Raw genomic sequence first — 26585 nt, 5'->3', positions numbered from 1 at the left:
ACATTGTCCTTGTTAAAGTTTTGTCCAATAGGATTTTATCAATTTATGTGTTCACTGATAGAAATGCTTCTCAGAACTTAATATTATGAAACTTTGATTTTCGCCAGATAGAGTGAAATTGTGTAGATTTAATTTGCATTTCTTGGATTGCTAATGAGAATTAAGTGTTTTCACATATTATTCGGATTGACCTTTTGGATTTCCTTTGGGAATTATTCGTTTCTGTTATTCTGTGTTTTTCTTTGGGATTATTAGACTTTTCTTGTTTTTTAAGGAATTTAAAATATTTTTTGTCTATTCATTATCAGTTGTATGTATTGCAGATACCTTTGACTAGTCTGGTAGACATTTTTGAATGTCTTTTGATGCCGAAGTTTAAAGTTTTAATGTAGTGAATTAATACTGTGTTTCTTCTCTTAGCAAGAGTTTATCTGATGGAGATGTAGTAGGATTTGACTTGGAATGGCCACCAGTCTACAAAAAAGGGAAACATGGAAGAGTTGCACTCATTCAGTTGTGTGTGTCTGAGAGCAAATGTTACTTGTTTCACGTTTCTGCTATGTCAGGTTGGTTATCTGTTGCATTTTTATATGGCTAATAATTGTGATATGCTAACTTCATTTCCTACAAAATTAAGCTCTTTCATTAGCTGGCACCTCTCTCTTCTTAAGGGTTTATGTTCCACCTGAGTCACTCACATCCCTTGTTTTCATTTTCATGACATTCCTGTGAGGTATTGATTTTTGTTTGTTGTTTGTTTTAGAGTAGAGAGAACTGAAGTTTAAAAGGGCTAAATGACCGGGAATATACTGCTAATACTAGCAGAGGTGACATTCATGCTATTTGTTTTTTCTTAACCATTTGTCAATAAGGACCTTTTAGTCTAGGCAAGGGAGGAAATAATCAAGGTGAATGTGTTTCTGAATTTAAGCTTAACATAGAAACAAATTTAAATATAAACATTGTATAGGGTGTAGACAATAAATCCATCATACTTTAGGGAATTTGTGGAAATAACAATAAACTGTTACAGTTTTTCCTCAGGGATTAAAAATGTTGCTTGAAAATGAAACAATTAAAAAAGCAGGTGTAGGAATTCAAGGAGATGAGTGGAAACTTCTACGTGACTTTGACATCAAATTGAAGAGTTTTGTGGAGTTGACAGATGTTGCCAATAAAAAGGTAAAAACAATACATGTATTATTTTCATAAAGAAGATGATTTTGCGGCCACAGAATATGCCTTCTATTCAAGTGTTAGATTAAAAAAAAAAAACGAAGTTGTGTTTTTGTAGCAATAAAGAAGTTTCAAGTACATGTTCTATAATGAAAGCTTCAGTTGTAATCTATTGTTTTGGTAGACAGTTTGTTTAAGCAAGTTCTCCTTTCACAATTCTGGAATTATTTCACTTCTTTCATGTATTTGAAAGTTTAAATACTGTGTTTTAAGTTTATCTTTTTATGCCATTTCTACCAGTAACTTTTTTTTAAGGGAGAACATGAAGCAGCTCTTAATGGTTTAATGCTTTTACTAAAAGGTTGACCATTAATTCTACCACCCATGTTTCACATTTTATTAATGAAGTCATTAAATTTAAATCTTTTTTTTTTTTTTTGCAGTTTTTGGCCGGGGCTGGGTTTGAACTGGCCACCTCTGGCATATGGGGCTGGTGCCCCAAACCTTTGAGCCACAGGCGTGGCCCTAAATTTAATTCTTATATTTAGCCAAATATTCATTTGGCTGGGAGGTAGAAAGCCTACTAATCTTTTCAACATTTTTCCATGAATAATAATTTTAAAGTTCAAGTATTTTAATACTTACATTGGGGAAATTCCAGAATTAAATTCTTTCTTTCTTTATTTTTTTTGAGACAGTGTTACTCTGTCACCCTCAGTAGAGTGATGTGGCGTCACAGCTCACACCAACTTCCATCTCTTGGATTTAGGTGATTCTCTTGCCTAGCCTCCCGAGTAGTTGGGACTGCAGGCACCCACCACAATGCCCGGCCATTTTTTGTTGCAATTTGGCCGGAACTGGGTTTGAACCCACCACCCTTGGTATATGGGGCTGGCGCCCTACTCACTGAGCCGCAGGCACCGCCCCAGAAGTAAATTCTTACAGTGTGGGCTGCAAATGTTGCAGGAAGTTTATTGAGATCCATCTCTGGGTTTCATTTTGATACATTTTCTAATTTTATTTGTGATATGGTCATTTGGTGGTATTTAGGAGTATCTGAAAATAGGAATAATAATTTTTACTGTGTTGATTTTCATTACTTCTAGCTGAAATGTATAGAAACCTGGAGCCTCAATGGTCTGGTTAAACACCTCTTTGGTAAACAGCTTTTGAAAGATAAGTCTATTCGCTGTAGTGATTGGAGTAATTATCCCCTCACTGAAGACCAGAAACTATATGCAGCCACTGATGCTTATGTATGTACTTAAAAATCTTTAGATTGTGATGTATTTCTTAAACCTTGTGATAAGTTGCTTTAGAAAAATTTTATTGTAATAGCTGGGTGTTGTGGAAATCCCAGGTACTTGGGAGGCTGAGGCAAGAGAATCGCCTAAGCCCAAGAGTTGGAGGTCGCTGTGAGCTGTGATGCCACGGCACTCTACCGAGGGCAACAAAGTGAGACTCTGTCTCAAAAAAAAGAAGAGGAAGAAAAATTTTATTGTAATGATGGCACAAACTCAACTAAAATATTTTATATCAGTTTGGCATTGAAAAATGCTTAGGAAGACATTTTAGTCAAACTGCTAATTCTGTTTTTTTTTGACCACAGAGTCTTACTATGTCACCCTGGGTAGAGTTGCTCTCAGCAACCTCAAACTCTTGGTTGGGCTCAATCAATCCTCTTGACTTCTTTAGCCTCTTGAGTAGCTGGGACTATAGGCATCTGCCAAAATGCTGGTAAATGTTTTTAGCAGAGATGGGATCTCGCTCTTGCTCAGGCTGATGTCAAACTCCTTGAGCTCAGGCAATCCACCCGTGTTGGTGTCCCACAGTGCTAGGATTATAGGCATGAGCCACTGCACCAGGCCTGGGAAGTGCTAATTCTTGACATTAACGGCAAGTATCAATCAATAGATTGTTCAAACCAATGTTCTTTTCATTGTCATGAAGCCAAAATAATGTCCCATTTGTATGTAAAAAAATGTGAACTTGCTAAAAACATGAAGCCCAGGCTGAGCAAGTACAAATACTATCAATGATGTAGTTGATAAATAAACAATTTCAGATATAAAAAGTTTCTGTATTTAAAATGGCCTTTTTTTTTGTATTTATATTTAAAATGTGGAGAAAATTTAGAAAAATTGCCTCCAAATTTAGCTTGCTATTGCCATTAGATACATTTTCACATTTACGTATTTGTATATAAAGAAATCTGGGTTTATCTTCATATATAGCACTCCTGTGTGCATGTTTTTAAAGAAATATATTTTCCACAGTGAATTTCTTTCCCCCTAACCCATACTTTTATTTGTTATGACTTTCTTACTGTTTCCCTTTTTGCATTCTATTTTTAGGAATGGAAACTGCTTTGATTTGTAACCATAAAATTATTCCCTTTTGTTAGGGAAATAAAGTGATCATTTTCCTTTGAACTTAAAACTTGCTCAGAACTAGCATAAAACTTGCTCAGAACTAGCACAAGTTTTGTAGCATTTTTACCCATGAAAAATCAGTGTGACTCGATTGTTCCTGGTAACAGTGCTTAGGAGGGCTGGTCATACACTAACAGACCTTCTCAGCTGTCTTAATAGAGGGCAGTGGATATCTGTAGACAAAACAGGTTGTATTTTGGTAGGTTCCATTTACAGGTTATTTGATTTGGATATCTACTAATAACATTGAGTATTAAAAAAGTGAAAACTGAAGAACTTTTCTTTTAAGGCTTAGTTTACTTCCTCCATTTCCACAATGGTGTGGGGAATAAATGAAGACATTATAGATCTTTGTGTAACATAATAGGTTAAATTCAGTGATTCATTTGATTTGGGTATCATTCTCTTAGATTTTTCTGTAGATGGGATGGATAGTTTTATTTTGGTTGTTTTTACTATGCTGTTTTTATTATTCTGTTTATAGGCTGGTCTTATCATTTATCGAAGATTGGAAATTTTGGGTGAGGCTGCTTTCAAATTTGCTGTAAATAAAGGTATGCTATGACCTAAAAACAAAAGAAAGTGTGAATTTGCCCTTCTGTGAAGTTTATCTCCAAAAATAAAATATTCACATATTTGCAAAGTATTATTTGTATTATAGCTTCTTGAATATCTGAACAGTGAGATCCATCAGGGTCAGGATTAAGGTTTCAGATGTGTCACTAGTGGCAAAGCAGAAAGGACTTAATTGCTTTTACTTTGTAGCATTGCTCTTGTTAGGTACCTAGAGTTAGGGCTTCGTGGCTTTGGTATCAGTGATGTAGTGAGTTTTCTCTCAGTCTGGAGATTATACATCCTTGCTATAAATATTTAAAATGCTTTATATATAATGCTTTAAAATATATAAGATGCTGGGTGGCGCCTATGGTTCAGTGGGTAGAGTGCTGGCCCCATATACCGAGGGTGGCGGGTTCGAACCCAGCCCGGCCAAACTGCAACAAAAAAATGGCCAGGCATTGTGATGGGCACTTGAATAAAAAAATAAATAAAAAATAAATTAAAAAAATATATAAGATACTTTATAGTGTACTGGTTTAAATTTCTAAATTTTTTATGCCAATTTTATCCAAAAAAGATCAACTTCATTGCTTTTTTTAACTGTCTTAATAGGTCAGTGATGCCAGACAGAGCCACTTCAGAGAGTTGAGCATAGGCTTTAGTTATGTGACCGGTTGTATACCTGTTTCTCCATGTTTGGAATGTAGATACTAGCATAGTATCTGTTCCGTAGAATAGTTGTAAGCACTAAAAGAGACAAAATACCCAAAGCACCTATATTGATATGTATAAAGTTGTGTGTTGCTATTCATTTAGCTTCCTTTTTGGAGATTTTAAATAATACAGCACATATTTGTGCAGGTCCATTCTAATCTTCTCTGTATTATTCCAGTTTTAGTAAATGTGCTGTCAAAGCAAGCACAGAAATAATATTTGTTAAGATGTTAATTAAATTAGATGATTTTGCTAAATACACTTTAAGTATAGCATAATATCCTCATATAGAATTATATAATGTACTTTATAATTGTCATTGAGGTGGGCCTCATGTCCATGTGATAAGGCCCGCCTTCTTTACGTGTTATATCAATTTTCTTTTCCTAGAGGGCCACTTCCACAGTTGGTCTTAGCCAAAACGCCGAGACATCATGGAGTTTATATTTTCTCCTAAGAGCAATTAAAGCTATTGAGGATTTCAAACACAGGAGTAAAGTGAATCATATTAAAACAAATAACTTAGGGTATGGAATACAAAATGGATTGTAGGAGGGCAAGTGGGAAGGCCTTTGGGGAGGCTGTAACAAGAATCTAAGGGAGAGGTAATGACAACTTGAAATGGTTATTTATATTGAGGATGGAGAGAAGTGGATAGATCGAAAATACATTTAACCCTTTACGATCTTATTTTGGACTTTATTTGACATAATGAATTTTTTTTTGGTTTTTAGACAAAAATACTTTAATTATTTTATGTAACCTAAAATAGATAATAAAACACTTTAATTATTTTATGTAACCTAAAATAGATAATAAAATTATGAGGTGAGTTCCTATTTATGTTTTTCTCTTTTAAAACTGTAGGATAAGTACAAGTAATCAAAATAAATAAATCCCAAAATAAGTGAAAGCTGAGGATTATGAGGCGGCAGAAAAATTGGATTGGAAAGAGTTAGTAATAGAGCAGTAGAAGCAGCAGCGTTTGTGTTGGTGATGAGAGACGCGTGTCAGGGTTCATCCCTGGGTGGCCGACTTGAGCAATAGGGATGGAAAACTTTGACCAGGAAGAGCAAGATTTGGGGATAAGTCACACAGCTGATTTCAGGTCTATTAAAGGGAAACCCGTAAGACAGCCAAGTGAGGTGTTCAGTCGACCTTTAGATCTATAGGCTGTAACTCAGAGGACAGTTTGAGTTAGAGAATAGAGTCCTGAGTAACTCTTAGTGTTTCATGTTTGTATGGGAGAGGGGACCCCAGAGGACTTGCCGTAGGCATAGAAGGAAATAAGGAGGCGTGGTGTGCAGAGAGCCAAGGGAGGATGTTATCAACTGTTGCCGATTGTGCTGAGAGTTGGAGAAACTGAGGCCTTAGAATTATTAGATTTGGCAATATGGCAGTCATTTGTAACCGTTTACACAGTAGCTTTGTGTACTGGGTGACAGAAGAGTGTTTCAAGGAGTGGTCATTTGGAGCAAGTGCTATTAAAACAGAAAAGGGTACACAGGTGTTGGTCACATGAAGGTGCTAACCATAGCCAGAGGAGAATGTGGGTGGAGATCACTAATGTGGGTAGAGGAGTGAGTCAGTGATAAGTATGTGAAAACAGCATTTTTTTTTTTTTTTTTAAAGAGAAGTATTCTTACCGTGTTGCCTCAGTTGGTTTCAAACTCCTGCCTTCAAGGGATCCTCCCAGATAGCTGAGACTACAGGCCCAGGCTATTGGACCTAATTTGAAAATAGCTTTTTCTTAGTAAATTGCTTTTGTTATTTTAAAAACAAGTAAAGCGTGTATTAACTTGGTTATTAGAAGCTTTGTTTGGAAAGGTAATGTGTATTGAAATCTACAATGCATATATATATATATATTTTTTTTTTTTGGAAGTTTTTGGCCAGGGCTGGGCTTGAACCTGCCACCTCCGGCATATGGGGTTGCCACCCTACTACTTTGAGCCACAGGCACCACCCAGAAGTCTACAACACATATTTGTTGAGTATTCACTATGTGTCAGGCACTGTTAAAATTGCTGGGGAGTATCCACTGAGCAGAACAGACCAAGCCCCTTGCGTTTGACTGAAGTCAGGGAGCAAGTCATGTGGGTATCCGAAGGAAGAGCATAGCAGGGTTAGAGGAAGGTGAGTGCCTATGAGAGTGGTTGCTCGCCTCGTTTGCCGAACAGTGAGCATAATTGAAGTGAAAGGAGTAAGGGTATGAGTGGTAGGAAATGAGGCTAGGAAAATAGCTTGGGGCCGATCTTTTAGGGCCTCGTAGACTATGAATCCGACTCCCTGTCTTATTAATGAAAATAAGTATGATGATGGGAAACCCTTAGAGGGTGTTGAACAGGAGAATGACATGGTTAAAATTTTGTTTTAAAAGGATTTTCTGGCTGCTGTAGGAGTGCAAGTGTTTAGGCAGGGAGTTAGGAGGCTATTGTAATAGTCCAGGCAAGAAAAGATAATTGTTTGGATACACTAGTAGCATTAGAGGTGGTGGGAAGTGGTTGATTCTATAGATATTTTGAAGGTACGTTGTGGAAGATTGCTGGTGAGTTCTCTGTGAGAAGTGAGATAGAGATAGAATAATAAGGTGTTTTGGTCAGAACAACTGGTGAATGGAAGGGTCAGTTGTAGTGGAAAGATTATGGGAAGACTAGGTTTGAGTGAGAAAACTCTAGATTTTAGAGTCGGACATGCTAAGTTTTAGATGATTATTGATATCCAAGAAGATATCTTCGTTGGAATTGTGATTCTGGAGTTCAGGGGAAAAGTTGAGGTTGGAGAAATAATGTTGAGAATCACAAGTACACAGCTGGTAGTTAGGGCAGGGAAACTCGTTGAGATAAAATAGAGTGAATGCAATGAAGATGAGAAGACGTGTTTATCAAGGGCACATCAGCCTGAGAGTATCAAAGAGGACAGAGAAGAGCATTAATGGAGGAGAAAGTATAGGAGGTGTATTCAGTAACGACGGAAAGAAAATGTTTGAGATTTGTGTCAGGAATTTAAAAGGAAATGAATAATCATATTGTGTTTTATTTTCAACTATGTTCAACTAGGTGTAGTGATCAAGTAGGTAAAAAAGCTGGGTTAAAATTTAAGAGCAGGGTGTTTTGCCAGGTAAGTACCACAAAGGGAGTACATCTCTGTATTTAAAGGGATAATTATTGTGATATGGGTAGGAAATGAATGTAAGGAATTGGTGGGGAGTGGGAGTGGGGAATATAATAGGCAAGGAAAAGATGGTAGAATCAATAGATTTAGTTCTGAAAGTATCAGAGAATTGTTGGGAAAGGGTGCTGGAAAGAAAGATGGGCATGCTGGTGTCCAGAGGGGGATGCTCACAACTGAGGTTTGGAAGAGGTGATTTTATTTATAGTTAAAAGGTCAAGCGTATGAATATAGAATTGGGTGGCTAAAGTCAGTTGAAGTAAAGATTGTTGGAAATGAATGGATCATGGAGCTGAAGAGACCACAATTTTGGATGGAAACTCTCTATGTGGATGTTGAATTCACAGAAGTAGCAGTGGAGAGAAAAACAGCTAATGAATCAGGCACTAAGATCTTCAGTGAACGGAAGGGTGCGATTTTGAGATCACAAGATAACTATAGTAATCAGGAATAGCAGGTTATATATTCCTATATCTTATGCTTCAGAAGAGGTGGGCTTTTTGGCTGATAAGATAAATGGTGATGAAGAAATTCTAACCAGGGGAAGGGTTTGGAAAAGGTGGGCAGGTTTTATGCTGTTAATGCAGTGAGAACAGAATTGCATTTTGTGTTGGTGATGGTTATGGATAAAGTTTTGGATAAGGTTATGTTCACGAAAGAGTATTATTAAGTAGCAGTCCAGATGTCTTACACTTATTTCCGATGGTAAACATTACAGGTGGTTTCAGATTCTCATTTGTACTGCCTTCTGTCTAGGTCGATAACCACTGGTTTGTAATATGTATGAATGCAGATGGTTTGCCATTTATTTTCAGTTTTAAACAGCAAATCTTTGAAAGGAATGTAAAGTGACTGAGGTGATTTGGGAGTGATATAAAGAAGTCTTTTTGTTGGAATTCACTTAAGGAAAGAAAATGAAAATATGGACCCTGATACTACTGTTTAATGAAGCAGCTAAATGACTATTGCTGCTTTGTGGTTTAAAAATTAAAATTGATTTTTTTTTTTTTTTAAGAGGAGGAAATCCTACCTAGTGACCTGAAGAAACAGTTGACTTCAATCTCTGAGGAGGCGATGGAGCTGGCTACACATCTTCCTGATACTTTCAGAAGATTAGATAATCCACAGAGGTTAAATATTAACTTTTTTTTTTTTTAAATCAATTCTGTTCTCATTGCCTTTTCCTATATGTGAAGAATTACTATTGATTAAGATAGACTCTTGGAAATTTGCTTGAATACACATGCACACAGACTGAGAATGCCTTGAGAAACATCTTTCTGGTTGTTAACGAAGAGCATCCTACGGATGTTTTATGAAATAAAAAAGTATTTTTATTATGCCTTTAAAAATTATATCTATTTTTTTTGTCAAAACAAAATAAGTAGACATTACAGAAAATAAGATTTCAGAATTGTCCCTTTCTTTCTATGAGCCTCTTATATTTAATTATAGTTTGGTCACTTGAAATCTGTAAATAAGGCAACTTTTTTTTTTTTTTTTTGAAACAGAGTCTCACTCTGTCGCCCTGGATAGAGTGCCATGGTGTCATAGCTCTCGGCAACCTCAAACTCTTGGGCTCAAATGATCCTTTTGCCGCAGTTTTTCTATTTTTTAGTAGAGACGGTGATCTCGCTCTTCCTCCGGCTACTCTCAAACTCTTGAGCTCAAGCAGTCCACCCTCCTTGGCTTCTCAGGGTGCTAGGATTACAATTGTGAGCCACTGCACTCAGCCAATAAAAGCAACTTTTATAATTAGTAGTTTCATTTTTTTTGTTGTTATTTAAGAATTCTACCTAATTGGGCGGCGCCTGTGGCTCAGAGGTGTAGGCACCAGCCTCATATGCCGGAGGAGGTGGGTTCAAACCCAGCCCCGGTCAAAAACTACAAAAAAGAAAAAAAAAAGAATTCTACCTAATTAGACTATTAGAACAAAAAGCATTCAAATTTCAAATATTGTTTTATAGCAACAGCATTAGGAACTTGAGATATTTGGATCAAATGTTTTCTGTAGATTAATAGTCCTTGGAGTGCTGGTACTGTGTAGCTAACACTTTTTGGAATGAGACCTTGACCTAGTCGTAATTGCTGAACGACTTCCTCGTTAAATCTCTAAAATCAGGAATGCTTTAAACAGTAAACAATTACAATGTGATGATATAATGTTGAGCCCAAAAATACCTTGTAGCAATGTGAATGTAGAATATAGTTGGAATAGAAAGAATACTGACTCTGAAAAATGTAATGTTAACATATTCTTTTCTGGATGAGATTTGTGATAGATTTTGATTGAGAAATTTAAAAATATGGTCAGAAATTCAGCTCTTGGGGTGGCACCTGTGGCTCAAAGGAGTAGGGCGCCAGCCCCGTATGCTGAAGGTGATGGGTTAAAACCCAGCCCTGGCCAGAAATTCAGCTCTTTTTCAAAGTCATTTTTCCTTCCAGAAATACATTTTAGTAGTTTTTATGTAACCTTTAGAATTTCTGAAGAAAGATACAAACTTTCAAATGGGGAAGGATTCCAGTAAAGCCAGTTCTTACTAATTTTTACAGTTTTCCCCTTACGAAATTATAATAATCACCCTTTATGTGATGTTTTACATGCATTTTAGATTTCTACACTATCAACAAAAGAATCAATTATATGTAAAATACATATGCTTAATGTTTTGCTTCATAATGTTTGTGAACGTCAACTAAAATAGACATGAATCTCTAAAATGTTTTATTTGGGAAGCAAGAATTATAGTTTGTGGCGCATATATATAGAGAGAGCGGGTAGTCTTTGGTATGTACAAAGAACAAAGAGAAGGTCGGAGGTTTTATTAAAAAGGAAAAATGTTATGTTTTGTTCTGAAAGTTAAGTCACTGGCATCAGTAGTCTGGGGGACGTGGCCAGCTCTCCCTGGAGAGTCACTTCTTAGCGTGGCAGCAGGGTGTTGCAGTGGCCATGACGGAGATTGGTTTCAGCTTAGTACAGGCAGTGTCAGCAGCCAGACTGGCAGAGAATTACATTCTCAAAAGTACTCTGTGTGCTTATTCTCTCTGGCCCTTTTACCCTGATTTAGTTGGGTCCGACAAATGACCCAATTTGTATAATCAGTTTTCACATATCAAAATTAAATAGGTTTCGGCTCTCGGCACCTGTAGCACAGTGGTTACAGCGTCAGCCATGTACAGCAAGGCTGGTGGGTTCGAACCCGGCCCGGGCCAGCTAAACAGCAATGACAACTGCAGCAAAAAATAGCCTGGTGTTGTGGTGAGCACCTGTAGTCCCAGCTACTTGGGAGGCTGAGTCAAGAGAATCACTTAAGCCTAAGAGTTTGAGGTTGCTGTGAGCTGTAATGCCATGGCACTTTACTGAGGGTGACATAGTGAGACTCTGTCTCAAAAAACAAAACAAAACAAAACAAAAATCCCAAAAAACCAAATAGGTTTTCTTAAAACTTGAGAATGGGAAATATTGGGTCTTGTAAAGCTTTAGTGTCAAAATGAGAACTATTAAATCTCTTATTTCATGTTATTTGTAACGTGTCTATAGTAATATCTAACTTACCTAGATATATCTCGGAATGAAGAGGGAAGAAAAGGCCTCTGAACAGTCAAAAGTATTTTTCAAACTTACTGTCTGCATTTCCAGAATTAAAAGTGGCCACATTCAGAGCAGTTTTTTCTATTCCAAAATATATGTGTCAGTTTTGAGATTTTTGAAGATGTGAAAAAACATCATATGCAACTTATAGTAGCATGAACACTGATGTGTTACAATTGGGACTAGCCATTGCTCAGGGAATTGAAAAGTTAGATAAAAATTTTCTTTTAACTTAAAATATTAATGTTTGTTTCTTCCCAGTCTTTTAGTATATGTCAATCATTTTCATTACTAGTAGGCCTGCTGTTGAGAGTTCTGCACAGTGTTTCTTATTTGAGCCATACCCATAATGTATCATTTGTAATTTTAGTGTTTATTTTTTTAAATGGAATGATATTAAAGATACTTGAAGCAATCTGAGTGCAGAATCCTAGGAATTTTTAAGATACATCTTCCCAACTTTTCCAATTCTTTTGACCATAGTCTATCAAACACCTTTTTTTTTTTTTAAAGACATTTTCTAAGTCTTTCCATGTATTCAAATGAGAATTTAGTAAAATAGTTTTTCTTTGTTTTTGTGGTCATGTATCACTGATTCACTTTACATTTAATTAAGTTAATCACCACAAAATAAAAAGTATCACTGGAAAAAAACAAATTTTAGGCTGAACACTAGTGGCTCTGAATAAAGCACACAACTCAACTGTTGGATGCAGAGTGTCTAGTTGTGTTAAGAGAGTAGCCTCCCAGATGTATTAAATATGGACAGTAGGGAATGAAAAGCAACTTTCAGACACTGGGTTCTGTAAGTGAAGGTCAGTTTAGAAAGCTTTTACTTATTAAAATGCTTTAAAACTTGTCCTTATAGTTAATGCAATTAAAATTGAATTAACCTTGCTTCAATTTTTTTTTAGGGTTTCTGTCCTGTTAAAGGGTATTTCAGAAAATCTGTATTCACTGAGGAAGGTGTTATTTGGTTCTACTAACACTGAGGCTGAAACGAGGCCCAGCAATAATTTTATCTTATCATTGGAGGATTCAGCTGCTGCTGTAGGAGCGCGGCAAAAAGAAATTACAGAACATAGACGGTTTACTAACGCTCAAGATGAGATATGGGAGCCAATAGCTGATAATTTAGCTAAAGATCATAGCAAAAATGTACCTGGAAATGAAGTGAAACCAAAAGAAGATGGATTTGACAATGGCATGGAAGACAGTAAATGGAAAGATCATACGGAAAGAAATTGTTTGATGTCATTAGATATCACAGAATACGAACTTCAAATTTTGGAACAGGAGGCTCTAGATAAATCTCACCATGTTGTTACTTACACATCTGCTAAGGTACTAAATAAAGACGACACTTTTTGTAGTTACGGGGTTGGCTATCTTTTTTTCTGTAAAGATGCAGGTGGTAACTATTTTAGGCTTTGTATCTCTGTAGGTCTCTGTATCAGCTAGTCAGTCCTGCCACTGGAGGGTGAAAGCATCCGTAGACAAATATTAACAAAATTGCATCTCTGTGGTTCAGTAAAACTTTATCTACACAGACAATGGGCCTTATTTGGCTTGTAGGACCTAGTTTGCTGCTCCTGATTCAGAACAATAAGCAGCATTGCGTAGTGGAAAGATCGCATAGTATCAATGGACATTTGTTGTAATTTTGCTATTTTATCATTTCTTATGTTTTTTTTTTTCATAGTTGATATCTTTGCCTTTATTCCTTTCATATCTACTCTTGGTTACTCTTCAAACTTGATTTTTGAGGGTGATTTTTATTTCTTTATATAGAGTTTCTTTATATCCTAGTGTAAGGAATTGTCTAATAAGTTGATATTTTTGCTTGACACTAGTCTTTACTGTCTTCCAGAAAGTCAGGTTTTTTTTCCCTTAATTTTTTTTTTTTTTTTTTTTTTAAGCAAGGGTCTCATTCTATTGCCCAGATTGGGGTACAGTGGGGATTCAGAGTTCACTTGGATCTTCAAACTCCTGGGCACAAATGATCCTGCTGCCTCAGCTCCTGAGCTGCTAGGACTGCAGGCACACACCATCACTCTTGATTAATTTTTCTTTCTTTTTGTTTTTCTTTTTTATTAGGAATGGGGGTGTTGCTTAGTTGCGTATTCTGGTTTTGAACTCCTGGCCTCAAGTCTTGGCCTCCCAAAATGTTGGGATTATAGGCATGAGCTACTGATTCTGGCCTTTCTAAAATTTTTTAATTAAATTCTTTAATTTTTTATTTGTTTAATTACTTAAGATACCCATATTCTCAAGATGCCCATTCTTAAGATGCCTGTAGAATTTTATTCACTTCTCTTGTAAGTTTTTACAAAAATTAGATTTTGAAAACTATTTACTGGAGTTATTTCCTGACATTTTTGAGAAATTCTCCTTGTTTTGGTAACTATGTTAGTAATCATTACTATTGGTATATAAGTGCATTTTATTTTTCAAAATGTTTTTAAAATATTCTCATATTAACCATTTACAAAGCAGATTCTCCTTTGGGGAAATATCATTTTTTTGCTAACAGTTGCATTACTCTTTATTTTCCTACAAATTTCTTATTAGGTATATACTAAAATGATACATTTCACATACAGTTATAGAATTATGATCAGGAATTTATAATTTGACATCTTTTTTTGTGTACTAATTAGCATTGTTTTCATTACTCATTAGAAGACACCTTTAAAGAATAAAAGACTTTTTCTCAGTAAAAATCTTATCTTTTTTTGGGGGGGGGGGCTTAAATTTTGTAGGTTAGTTAAGACTATATTTTCTTTTTCTACTTCCAATTTAAATATTAGGCATTTTAGGGGGGGTCCTTTTCTTTATAGGTTTCTTTTGTGTGGGTTCTCATCCGGTTGAACAGTTGCTTCCTGGAGATTTTCAAATTATTATTACATAAAGGTTTTCATATCTAAATATCAGGAATAGACTAGGAAAATAACATCTGATACTGTTTTTCAAATTATATGTATATCTATGTGCTATTTGTAAATGCTGATTTATTTAAATATACTATAATGAGTCATAGTAATTTATTTTTTTTAATCATTGGATATAAATGAATAACTACTGTTTTTGCTTTGTACAGAATTTTCCAACAGTGTGAAGAGGCTTTTGTACTCAGAAAATTTGGGAGGCAGTTTGACATTGTTTAACTAGAGTTCAACTTGTCACTTTGTACTGTTGTTTAGAGAGGGGATTTTATTTTAATTTTATTTATCTGACTTGTCTACCTTTCTAACTATATTTCTTTTTTTTTCCTCTTTGGTTGTTTCTTTGTTGTTCTCTCCTCCCTTTTTCCTATCTACTTATCATGTAAACATATAAATATGAATTATATACTTATCAACATATAGGAGAAGAGGATGTTGTCTAAAGGTATCTAGCATATAGGAGCTTTATTTTGCAGAAAACAAAGGTTATGGACTCAGTTGCAGTAGAAATTAAGAAATTAATTTTTGAAATACTTTCTTTTTTTTAAAGCCTGTATCTCCCAAGGATAGTGAAATAGATACTTCTTATGTAATCGAAAGTGATGAAGATTTAGAACTGGAGATGCTCAAGGTATGTTTAAAATTATAAAAAAGTTATGTCTTGTTTTTTCTTGAGCACAATTAATTAAAATGTTACCTAATTCTAAACAAGGTGTCACTGCAGCGAAATGGCTACTAATTATGAACATTAGATTCTATGTTTTCCAATTCGTATTTCTTTGCATCTTTATATAGTCTGTGAGCAATGTTTTTAGAATGAGTATAGTCATTTCTTGATATATTTTCTTGCTTTTGTTTTTGAGACAGAGTCTCACTTTGTTGTCCTCAGGAGAGTGCTGTGGCATCGTAGCTCACAACAATCTCAAACTCTTGGACTCAAGCTATTCTCTCTCCTCAGCCTTCTGAGTAGTTAGGGCTATACACGCCCCCAACAATGCCGGGCTATTTTTAGAGGTGAGATCTTGCTCTGGCTCAGACTGGTTTCGAATCTGTGAGCTCAGGCAATCCACTTGCCTGGGCCTCCCAGAGTGCTAGGATTGTAAGTGTGAGCCACTGTGTCCAGCCTATGTTACTTTTTAAAGAAATTCAGAAAAAGATGGGAGTAGAAACATTCTTGGTTACATAAATCACTTTTGTACCAGTTGAGTCACAGTTGGTACGGTACCCATCACCCATACAGTATGTATTGTACCTGTTAGGTGTGAATTTACCCATCCCTTCCTTCCTCTCCCACCTATTTGAATTTGATGAGTGTTATCTCTATATGTACAGGTAAGTTCCAATTTAATAGTGAGCACATGTGGTGTTTGTTTTTCCATTTTTGTGATTCTTCACTTAGAAGAATGGTCTCCTTTTCCATCCAGGTTGTTACAAAAAGTATGAGTTCTCCCTTTTTTTCCTGGCTGAGTAGTTCTCGTGGCATACGCTGCATATGCTGCTTATGTATCGATAAGCACTTGGGTTGTTTCCACGTCTTTGCAATTGTGAATTGTGCTGTATAAGCTTTTTATTAAAGTGTTTTTTTCACTTTTGGGTGAGTACCCAGTAGTAGGATTTCTGGATCAAATGGCAGGTCTACTTTTAGTTCTTTGAGAAATTGCCATACTGCTTTCCATGGCGGTGGCCCTAGTGTGTAGTCCTACCAGCAGTGTAGGAGTGTTCCTGTTTCTCTGTGTCACCACCCACATTTCTTCTTTTGTGAGTTTTTGATGAAAGTTGTTGTTGCTGGGGTTAAGCAATATCTCATTGTGGTTTTGATTTGCATTTCTGTGATGATAGAGATGTTGAGCATTTTTTCATATGGTTGGCTATTAGTCTATCTTCTTTTGAAAAGTTTCTATTGATGTTTTTTGCTCACGTTGTAAAGGGGTTGTTTTTGCAGGATATAAAATGCTAGATTGGCCTTTGTTTTGTTTAGAGAAAATTGAAAATGGGGGCTTACTCCCTTCTGGCTTGTAAGGTTTTTTGCTGAGAAGTCTGCTTTTAATTGGATGGATTTAACCTTGTAGGTCAGTTGTTGCTTACGTCTACCTGCTTGCAAAATTTTCTCTTTCACTTTGATTTTGGCCAGGTTGAACTGTGTGTCTTGGAGATGTCTTATTTGCTGTGAGTCTTCTCTTTGACTATCTTGTATCTGAGTGTCTGGATCTCTGGTGATACTTGAGAACTTTTCCTTAATAATTCCCTCTAATAGATTTTCCATGCTTTCAGCACTTCTTCTCCTTTGGGGATATCTATAATTTATGTTTGTTGTGCATAGCCTCATCCCTCTCTTAGCGATTGCTCTGCCTTTGTTGTTCTCTTCTCATCCTCCTTAAGTGATTGCCTTAGGTCAAGAGCCTTGTCTTCAAGCTCTGAGTTCTTTCTTTGCCTTGGTTTAACCTTTTGCTGAAATTTTCTGCTGAATTTTGAAAATCCTTGAATGACTCTTTCATTCTTTAAGTTCAATAATATCCTTCGTTTAGCGCTTTGGTGACCTTTTCATTAATTTCCTGATATATTTTTTGAGCTTCTTTTTGTTGGTTTTCAACTTTTTCTTCAATTCCATTCATCTTTTTTGCCATCCATATTCTGTGTTCCATTTCTGTCATTTCAACAAATTTCTTACAGTTGAAGATCACTACTGTAGCTCCATTATGATCCATTAAGGGTGCTGAACTGTTTTGATTTTTTCATGTTGCCAAGGTTCTTTTGCTGGTTTCTTTCAAATCTGGGTTAATGGGATTGCTGGAGTCTTGCTCTTTGCTGGGAATTCTAGTTGTTGCATGTTCAAGTTAGGAGCTAGATGAGACTCTTTTCACAGAGACAGGTGTCGTGGGGATGGTGCTACCTGGGGTCTCCCCATAGCAGCTGGGTAAGGTTTTTCTTGGTTCCCAGTTGTGGGTGTTTGCAAAAGGCAAGTCACTGTGTGCTGGAAGCTTAGGACTGGGGGGAGTAGTCTAACTCTGGCAAGATGTTAGACTTTGGGGCAGCTCTTTTACTCCTGCTTGGGGTGTGGTCTTGAGGTCCAGGTGCATCACTGGAGACTTGTGGATGATGTCTTCAGCCTGTCAGTTCTGGAAGCACAGGGACAGGACCTCAGGCTCTGGCATGAATGCCTCAGAGCTGGTACTGGGGGAAACTGTAAACAGAATCTCTTAGTAGGGCTCTGAGTCAAAAATGGGGCTGGTGCCTGTGGCTCAGTGGGCAGGGCGCCGGCCCTATATACTGAGGGTGGCGGGTTCAAGCCTGGCCCCGACCAAACTGCAACAAATAACTGGGCGTTGTGGTGGGTCCCTGTAGTCACAGCTACTCGGGAGGCTGAGGCAAGAGAATCGGCTAAGCCCAGGGAGTTGGACGTTGCTGTGATGCCATGGCACTCTACAGAGGGTGATAAAATGAGACTTTGTCTCTAAAAAAAAAAAAAAAAGAAAGAAAGAAAGAAATCTTTGCTTAACTTGTGGATGTCCTACACATTTTTGGCAGTGCCTATGGCTCAGTGAGTAGGGCGCCAGCCCCATATACCGAGGATGGCGGAATCAAACACAGCCCCAGCCAAACGGCAACAAAAAACAGCTGGGCGTTGTGGCAGGCACTTGTGGTCCCAGCTACTCGGGAGGCTGAGGCAGGAGGATTGCCTGAGCTCAAGAGCTGGAGGTTGCTGTGAGCTGTGATGCCATGGCACTCAACTGAGGGCAACAAAGTGAGACTCTGTCTCTTAAAAAAAAAATGGGGCTGGCCAGCCAGATGTGGAGGGTGCAGTCAGGGCTGAGCAGTTGGGAGACAGTTGGGGTCCAGAAGGCAGAAGGAGGAAGGAAGCATCAGGCTGTTCCTCAGGCATCGGTCCTGCAAATGTCAAGTCAGGGCATTTGAGTTTATCTCTGGTGATCAGGGAAGCATGGGGCTTGCCATATCAGTTAGGGCTTGCTGAAATGACCTCTTGGGGGGTCTTTCAGTCTGGGACCTGCTATGCCCCTAGTTGAATTCCTCTGAGCCAGAATGGGGGTAGAAGTAGAAGCAAAGTCCCTGAGTAAGGGCTGTGGGGCAGAGGTGGGCCATGCAGATGTCTGATGGATTTGGCCTGAAGGGTATAGGCAGAGCCAGGCAGGCAGGAGACAGTGGGGCTGGAGTGCAGCGTCTTGGCCGAGCAAGCAGCAGGTTGCTTTGTAAGCTCTGGTCCTGAAAATGCTAAGTGAGGCAGGTGGACATTGTCTCCAGTGGCCAAGGGAGCATGGGGTTCTCCACGCCCCACTCGTGACATACGGAAGGTATCTCTTAGGGGCTGTCAGGTCAGGGCCTGCTGTACCCCAAAGTCACTTCCTCTGAGCCAGGACTGGGGTGGAGCTGGAAGCAAGGCTTCTGCACAGAGCCCCTGAGCTCCATAGAGTGGGTGTGCACGTGGTGGAAGCAATTGGTGGTTGGAGGGTGGACTTGGACTGCACAACAGGGGGCTGTTTTTCTGGCACCAGAGTCCTACAGATGCTTGGTCAGGGATGCAGAGGTCTTAGCTTTCCATGCCTCACCCAACATGCCAAAGCAGTCGCCTAGATTGCCAGTTAGAGCCTGTTGTATTCTGATCAGTTCCCGCGTTCAGGTCTCATTGTACCCTACGGGTGAATCACCTAACTTTACAATCCAGAGTATGGCTGAGGAAAGTCGCAAATCAATTTGCTTCCTCCCCTGCCTGGTGTAGACCTGGTGCAGTGCACCTGGGAGTTCATCATGGCTTCAGCTGTATCTAATTCTCACAGCGCCTGTTGCTTATGACTCTGAACAGAGTTCAGGCCGCACCTTGTCTGAGCAGGTAGGAGAATTGTGGGGGCGCTGGGAGCTGTCCTGCAGTTCAGGGGCACTGCGCCCGCAGGGTGCTCGTATTGCTCCTGTGTTCTAGTTTCCTGTTGTTCGTCTCCTGTTCTCTAAACTAGTTACCCTGTGTGATATCTCTAAACTGGGATACCCTGTCACCTTTTGTTCCCACAGTAAGTGTTCTGCGTTGCTTCTCTGTGACTTCACAATGCTGCTTTAGAGATGAGTCCAGCTTCCTATACTTCTTTCTCTGGGATCCACTCGTTGGGAGGCTGCCTGTAGGCCTCTATCTCACTGTCTGTCCTCATGTTCTTTTAATCTTTTCCTAGCATGGTTAGTGATCAAGCTCTCGAGTATTGAAGTTAGATTCCCTTTCTTCATGCTAGATTGGGATAAGGAGGAAGGAAGAGGAACAGATGTTTTGTCTGTTAGGAAAATTTAAGAACTGACCAACCAGAGGGAGATATAGAAACCACAAATTGGATATACGGTCAAGGCCACAAGTGGGGTGAACTGGAGCAAGCCCTGGAGGGGTTTCACTTGTCCTCAGCTGACCTGGCTTCATTACCATCTAATTAGCATGGCTGTTTTGGACCCCCCACCCCCAGCCTTTATGGTGGATTTTGGAAGGATGCTTGTGTATAGACTGGAGGAGTTATGTAAGGAAAACATGTCAGTCACTCAAGGGCAGAAAGTGAAAATTCCAGCTAGAGAAAAGAAGGGCTCTCAAGTCATTTAAAAATGTTTGTGCTAAAAACTCAGGGTTGTCTTCGCTTGTGAAGGAGACCTGGTCCCACTCTGAAATGTCCTGTCTTAATAAATGTTGCTGTTTGGCTTGCTAGCATCTGTTTGGTCTTTTCACTTGGTTATGTTGACTTGGTCCAACTAACCAGTCTTTGGTACTGGGATAAGAACCAGGAAACATGAACCTACATTCCCATCCTTGTGTATTTTTTTTTTTAATTTGAAAGTTCTGTTTTATACATTCAGTATTCTTTACTTTCTTTAGTATTATTTAGTATGGATATTTTAAATTATATACAATTTTCTAATGATTGGTTTGGTTTTACTCCATTTTATTATCAAAGTTGAAAATAATACTTTATATATTTTCTACTTCTTTCAACATCCAATTTTTTGGTCAGGTTTTGTGAAAGACGTATAAGAAAGAAAAGCTAATTTGGCTAAATTAAATAAAAAATAAAAACACAGAAGTTTACTATTATGTGTATTTTTTATTCCTCATCTTTGGTTGATGTGATTTTTTTTCTTTTTAAAAAAGGAGATTAATTTTCTTATTCTTAGTTTTGAGGCTGAGAAGTGGGAGTTGATCAAGGATATAAATTCTGAATTCAGATGAGGGTTTGAATCTTACCATTCTAATTATTTGCTGTGTGACTTTGGGCAAGTTCCTTAGCATCTTTTTTTTTTTTAAATTTCAGATTAATATGAGGGTACAAACGATTAGATTACAATGTTTGCATTTGTTAGGAAAGGTCCCTGTTGTAGTTGTGTCCTATACCCTGGAGGTGTGCCATAGATCCTAATTGTGCCCATTAGGTGGGAGCAACCTCCCGCTCCTTACCCGCTACAACTTGAATTGAATTGAGTTTTTCTCTTATGTGGGTGTGTATTTGCTCATCTACTGGTTTCATATTTGTATTGAGTACATTAGACACTTGCTTTTCCATTCTTGTGTTACTTTACTAAGAAGAATGTATTTCAACTCCATCCAGGTTAATACAAAAGATGTAAAGTCTCCATCTTTTTAATGGCTGAATAGTATCCCATGGTGTACATATACCACAGTTCATTAATCCATTTATGGATTGATGGGGTTTCTTAGCATCTTCAATACCCAGTTAGGAGTTATAATGATAGCTATTAGAGGTATTGGTTGTGAAGCGCTTACTTCAGAGCCTAGTAGCATTTAGTAAGTGTTTATTTAAAATCAGCTAATAATAGTAGTAGAACATAAATACTAAATGATATTTCTATATTAACCATTTCTCTAAGGAGAGACTCTGAGAAGTACTCTTGAAGTAATGCCTCTATAGGATACTTAGGGAATTCTACAAACATATATATACATGTATATATTCATATATATATAAATCTTTGAGAAGGCAAACTGGGTTCCTATATTAGAGGACCCTATTTTAAGAATACTTTGTAAGTATGTTTGTGGGCTTGAATTAAAAAGTCAGATATAGAATCACTTTAATTTTCCTCTTACAGGCTTGAAATGAGTACAGTTTTTGAAGAAACCTTTGAGGTCAAGATATTAAATGAAAAGTTTACTAAAAAGAGAAAATGAAAATTGTGGCTCAGTAAAGTCTTTTTTGTCACTCCTTAGTAAAAAATTTTGTGGAGGAAACAGTTTGGAAATATCCTAATGTTGCTAAAATAGATAATCTGTATTTAGAGGAGAAAATTAGGTACTGTCAAGCCAAAATAAAAACAAGTAACTATTTCAAATTTGCAATATTCCTTTTCTAAAATTATTTGAGTTCTTTGGTTTTGGCAATTCCAAACATTTATTGTTTGCTTATAATTTAAGCCTCATCTTTGCTAAAATATTAATGGATTTGACTGACAGATGATTATAAAAATAACATTAAAATCTAAATTTACCAGTTGAGGAATAAAAACACTGACATATAATGGAGAAAAAAACCTTTTAAATTCTTCAATATCAAAATTTATGATCACTTCTCCAGGGGCAGTTGTTACATGCTATTAATGAACCTTGTTTCCAGCTTTGGCCTTGTGCCTTACAAACCATTCATGGGTGCGTATTTAAACTGGAGCACACACGTTCTTTTGTTATATTGCTTGCACATCTGCCAGCTTTGAACAAATTGTAGGCTCTGTTAATAATACTCCTTTTGTGTTTGCTGAAAAAGATATGACACTGTCTGTGGTTTTGCTTTTAAAATCTCTTCTAAATTTTCAGTCTTTAGAAAACCTAAATAGTGGCGCCAAAGCCCCAACTCATTCTAAATGCTCAGAAATGGAAGGAAATCTGGGACTTCCTACTGAAGATGATGATGAAGATGAAAATGAAGCTATTGAAGAGGAAGATGATGAGAAGGGTAAGCACTGGAATAAGTTTGCAATGACTCATCTCCCAGTGTCTCTAGGTTTTGAATGTTTTGGCTGTCAGGGACTTTGTGACATAGTTAATTACTGGATACCATAAGCTTGCCATTAAATTCCTTATGCTTTTGTTTTCATAAAACATAATTTTCTTATAAGAATAAAGTAAAGGTAGTGTCGTTGATGAAATGTTTTCCCATTTGTTTTCTTGTATTACAGACACAATTGCTTCAACTCAGTTTAGTTTTCTTTTTAAAATTATTGACACTGAGAAGTATAATTATGAAATTTTATTTGTTTAATGATAAATTATTTTGATTCTTTGTTTTGCCCTTTTTTTGCCACTCATGAATCTTTTAGCCTAGCTGTGAACAGTGAAAGTCAGTCGGTTAGAGCTAACATAACTCTATTGTAATTTTGACCAAAGATTTAGGTAACGAAATTTACCTAATTTAATTAGATTTTGATAACAAAACTAGATTTAGGTAACTAAACTTAGATGTAACTAGGTTTAGTGTTAGGTGGTTGAAATTTCTGTTTTCTTGGTGAAATTAATGTGATTTCTTATTACCATTAATTAAAAGTTGGTTATATTATAAAATTTGGATATGGTAAATTACTTGCTATAATTTTTTCTAAATGATAAATTTTGGAACTATACCTGGGTTTTAAAACATTGGTGTTTTACAATGCTGGCAAAATGTAAATCACAACAAAGTTCTGATACTTAGTAGTAGCCAAAGTGTTTACCTGAAATTATGATGGGTACTCAAAAGCCCCAATTGGACTGGAATTAGACAGAAAAGACAGAAAACGGTAACCCATGGTACATCTTACTATGTTCTTTAAAAGAAGCCAAGGGGATAAACCTTTTTCTCCCTTTAATCTAGTGTGTTTCTATTTAAACATAAATGGCCTTTTTCTATCTTCTTTTTTTTTTTTTTAAGACTGTTTGTTGCCAGTACCCAGTGCAACGCAAGTTACTTTCCTTAAGACCTACTTTGGCCATTCCAGTTTTAAACCGTAAGTATAATCTCAGTTAATTATTAAATCACATATTTAGTATTTTCTTCACAAAGAAAAAAAGCAAATAACCCATCCACTTAGTAGTAGCACAATAGTTACGTAGTTATTCCTGCCACACTATATTTTTTACAAGTGACAATAAATTATTAGAGTATTTATATAAAATTCATTTCTGTAACTTGGTTTTATAAGTTAGGAAAAATGTTTTTTCTTTAATTGAGTGATTCTGTGTAAAAGTAGTTTAAAGACACTTATAAATACATTTTAATTTAATGATGACTTGTTTTTTATTAAAGAAGTATCTCTATACCTGTTTTGTGCATCATACTGTCCAAAGCATGCTGACATAATATCTTCATTATGTAACAATTTTACAAACAGCAATAATCTTATGTATTTTAACATACTCAAAATGTGCTTATGTCTAAGAGGCACATTTATAATGATAAAAATGAAATGAATAAAAATGAGATGAGGAACAAATAAATTAGAGCATAATTAAAAAACATGTAAAAATCTGGAGTAGATTTTTTTTCTGTTCTGGGAATTTAAAATATACACTGAAATATTTCTTTCCTTTATTTCTTTTGTTCTTAACAACTTTTTATTTTTGTTTCACATACAGAAAAGTACACATGGGGGTACAGATCAATGACATTTCATAAACTGAGCCCCCTGTATAACTGGCACTTAGGTAAGAGTAGGTCATAATGAAGTAAGATCTTCAGTACACCAGAAGATCACCTTTCTAAATGATTTTTCCCTTGACATTTAAAGAAAAATTTCTAAGATACGTTAAAGTTGAAAGAATTTTCTGTGAATGCCTGTACACCCACCACCTCAGTTTGATGATTAACATTCTACCTGTCCATTAATCCATTGAAGTTTAAACATGCATCTCAGGGTCCGTTGAGGACATTGTGATACTTCCCCCTAAGGACTTTAGCATTAATTATTAACTAGAATAAATATTTTTTACAGTTTTTTTTAGATATAAAATTTGCATAGAAGGATATGTAGAATTTTAAGTGTATGTGCATGTACGTATTTAACCTAAAGATGTAGAACATCATTATCATCACCTCCCAAAGTTCCCTCATTTCCCTTCTCAGTCAGTCCTTGTGACTGGTGTGTTTCTCTTATTTGTGTTAAAGAATTGATTTTTTTAAAGATATCTAGTATGAAGCTTAGAATCGGTAATATACTTAGGTATATGTAACGAAATCTAATACATATATCAAATTGAAACTCCTAGTTGTTAGCTTGAATGGAAGGTTGGTCAAATGGGGTTCTTCATTTTAAAGTTCCTGAGTTTGTACGTCTTTATATATGAAGCTCAGAAATGTAAAAGACATTTTATTAGTGGAAATAAAAAAATTAATTGGGTTTTAACTTTGCCTGGCTTTCTTATTAATAAAACAAAATAGTTTTTTGCTTTTTACCTTTAAGGGTTCAGTGGAAAGTGATTCATTCAGTTTTAGAAGAAAGGAGAGATAATGTTGTTGTCATGGCAACTGGTAAGTTGTACAAAGAAAAAAAAACCAAACCTAATCATTAGAGAAAACTTCGGCCTGGCGTGGTGGCTCATGCCTGTTGTCCCAGCGCTGTGGGATGCCAAGGCGGGTGGATTGCCTGAGCTCAAAGGTTCGAGACCAGTGTGAGCAGCAGTGAGCCAGAGTAAGACCCTGTCTCTACTAACATCAAAAACAGCCAGGCATTGTGGTGGGCGTCTGTAATCCTAGCTACTGGCGAGGCAACGGGACAGAGCATCGCCAGAGGAAGAAGAAAATGAACTAAAAGAAAGAGTACTTCAAACGAAGAAGAATGAACAAGCAAGCTGAAATTAAAAATTAAAAAAAAAAGACAACAAACTTCAAGTGTTTAAAATGCTTAATCTTCCATTAAACTCTTCAAATACAAATACAAATGACATAAAATATAGGAGAAAGTACACAGAGCCTACATGATCAGATATATGCATGAAGTAGCTTTTATGAAAATAGCATATTAGTAGTGACCATTCTGTGGTACAGGTACATTGTAAGAAGAAATTAAAGTATCAAGGGTTTATTTTTATTTCTATGAATGTATTATTTTTATTTTAAGGATATGGAAAGAGTTTGTGCTTCCAATATCCCCCCGTGTATGTTGGCAAGATTGGCCTTGTCATCGCTCCCCTCATTTCTTTGATGGAAGACCAAGTGCTCCAGCTTAAGTAAGTCGTGTTAGCATTGCCACACCGTTGCCTTCTTTTTTTCTTTTGTGAATGAAATATGATCTAGCAGGGGTGTCCAAGCCACGGCCCATGGACCACATGCTGTTTATGCACAGGCCCTTTTATTTGCTCCTCACCTTTTGTTGGTATTTATGTATTTAATGTGTAGCATAAGATAATTCTTCTTCTTCTGACATGGCCCAGAGAAGCCAAAAGGTTGGACACCCCTGACTGTTTATGAAATCTAGTTCATAAAAACATTTTCTGCAAGTGTTGTTTTATGATACTTTAGTGGGAGAACTGTTTTCTTCCTTAAGTTCTTTGTGATTCAAGGCTACCAGATGGTCCCAGTAAAATTTTTTAGAAAAGCATTATTACTTTATGCTGGTTTACACTGAATATTTCAGAATTCTTTTCTCTCTTATCCTTGCTCTGTAACTTGGTATTAAGTGTGTACATGGAAGCATACGTTTTAATCTATGAAAACTTTCCAACTTCTTTAAGCTGAGCTTATTATAATCTTTTTTTTTGGTATTGATACATAATCTTTGTATATATTTCTGGGGTACATGTGGTATTTTGATTCATGCATATAATACATAATAATCAAATCAGGGTATTTAGGATATCTGTCACCTTGAACATTTGTCATTTCTTTGTGTTAGGAACATTGCAATTCTTCTCTTCCAGGTATTTTGAACTATGCAGTATATGTTGATTAATTACTATTATTGTACTATGCTATCAAACACTAGAACTTATTTCTCCCAACTATGTTTGTATCCATTAACCAATCTCTCTTTACTCATCAA

The 26585-nt window shown here is 36.6% G+C and overlaps 1 protein-coding gene and 1 non-coding gene across 6 annotated transcripts in view; one reads left to right on the top strand and one right to left on the bottom strand.

The window, feature by feature from the left end:
- The window catches only part of WRN (WRN RecQ like helicase), a 148550-nt gene that overhangs the window by 38269 nt on the left and 83696 nt on the right, over positions 1–26585 (top strand). For 4 of the 5 annotated variants that reach the window (XR_008377355.1, XM_053578458.1, XM_053578459.1 and 1 more), the window contains exons 4-14: positions 421–566; positions 1034–1182; positions 2283–2432; positions 4093–4162; positions 9067–9181; positions 12558–12987; positions 15139–15219; positions 22390–22528; positions 23480–23555; positions 25008–25075; positions 25665–25773. Coding sequence is in view for 4 of the 5 variants with exons in the window: in XM_053578458.1 (XP_053434433.1) it covers positions 421–566; positions 1034–1182; positions 2283–2432; positions 4093–4162; positions 9067–9181; positions 12558–12987; positions 15139–15219; positions 22390–22528; positions 23480–23555; positions 25008–25075; positions 25665–25773 (1533 nt within the window). In the remaining variant the exon portion in view is untranslated. The remainder of the gene's footprint in view (positions 1–420; positions 567–1033; positions 1183–2282; positions 2433–4092; positions 4163–9066; positions 9182–12557; positions 12988–15138; positions 15220–22389; positions 22529–23479; positions 23556–25007; positions 25076–25664; positions 25774–26585) is intronic. The other variant, XM_053578460.1, reaches the window with a different exon arrangement.
- On the bottom strand, positions 4983–5088 carry LOC128576648 (U6 spliceosomal RNA). Its single transcript, XR_008377476.1, has one exon. It is a non-coding gene; the product is annotated as a U6 spliceosomal RNA (small nuclear RNA).

The sequence above is a fragment of the Nycticebus coucang genome, chromosome 24 (genome assembly GCF_027406575.1).
Source record: "Nycticebus coucang isolate mNycCou1 chromosome 24, mNycCou1.pri, whole genome shotgun sequence".
Lineage (NCBI taxonomy): Eukaryota > Metazoa > Chordata > Mammalia > Primates > Lorisidae > Nycticebus > Nycticebus coucang.
The sequence above is the reverse complement of the archived record's forward strand: the minus strand, read 5'-3'. Positions and strand labels throughout refer to the sequence as shown.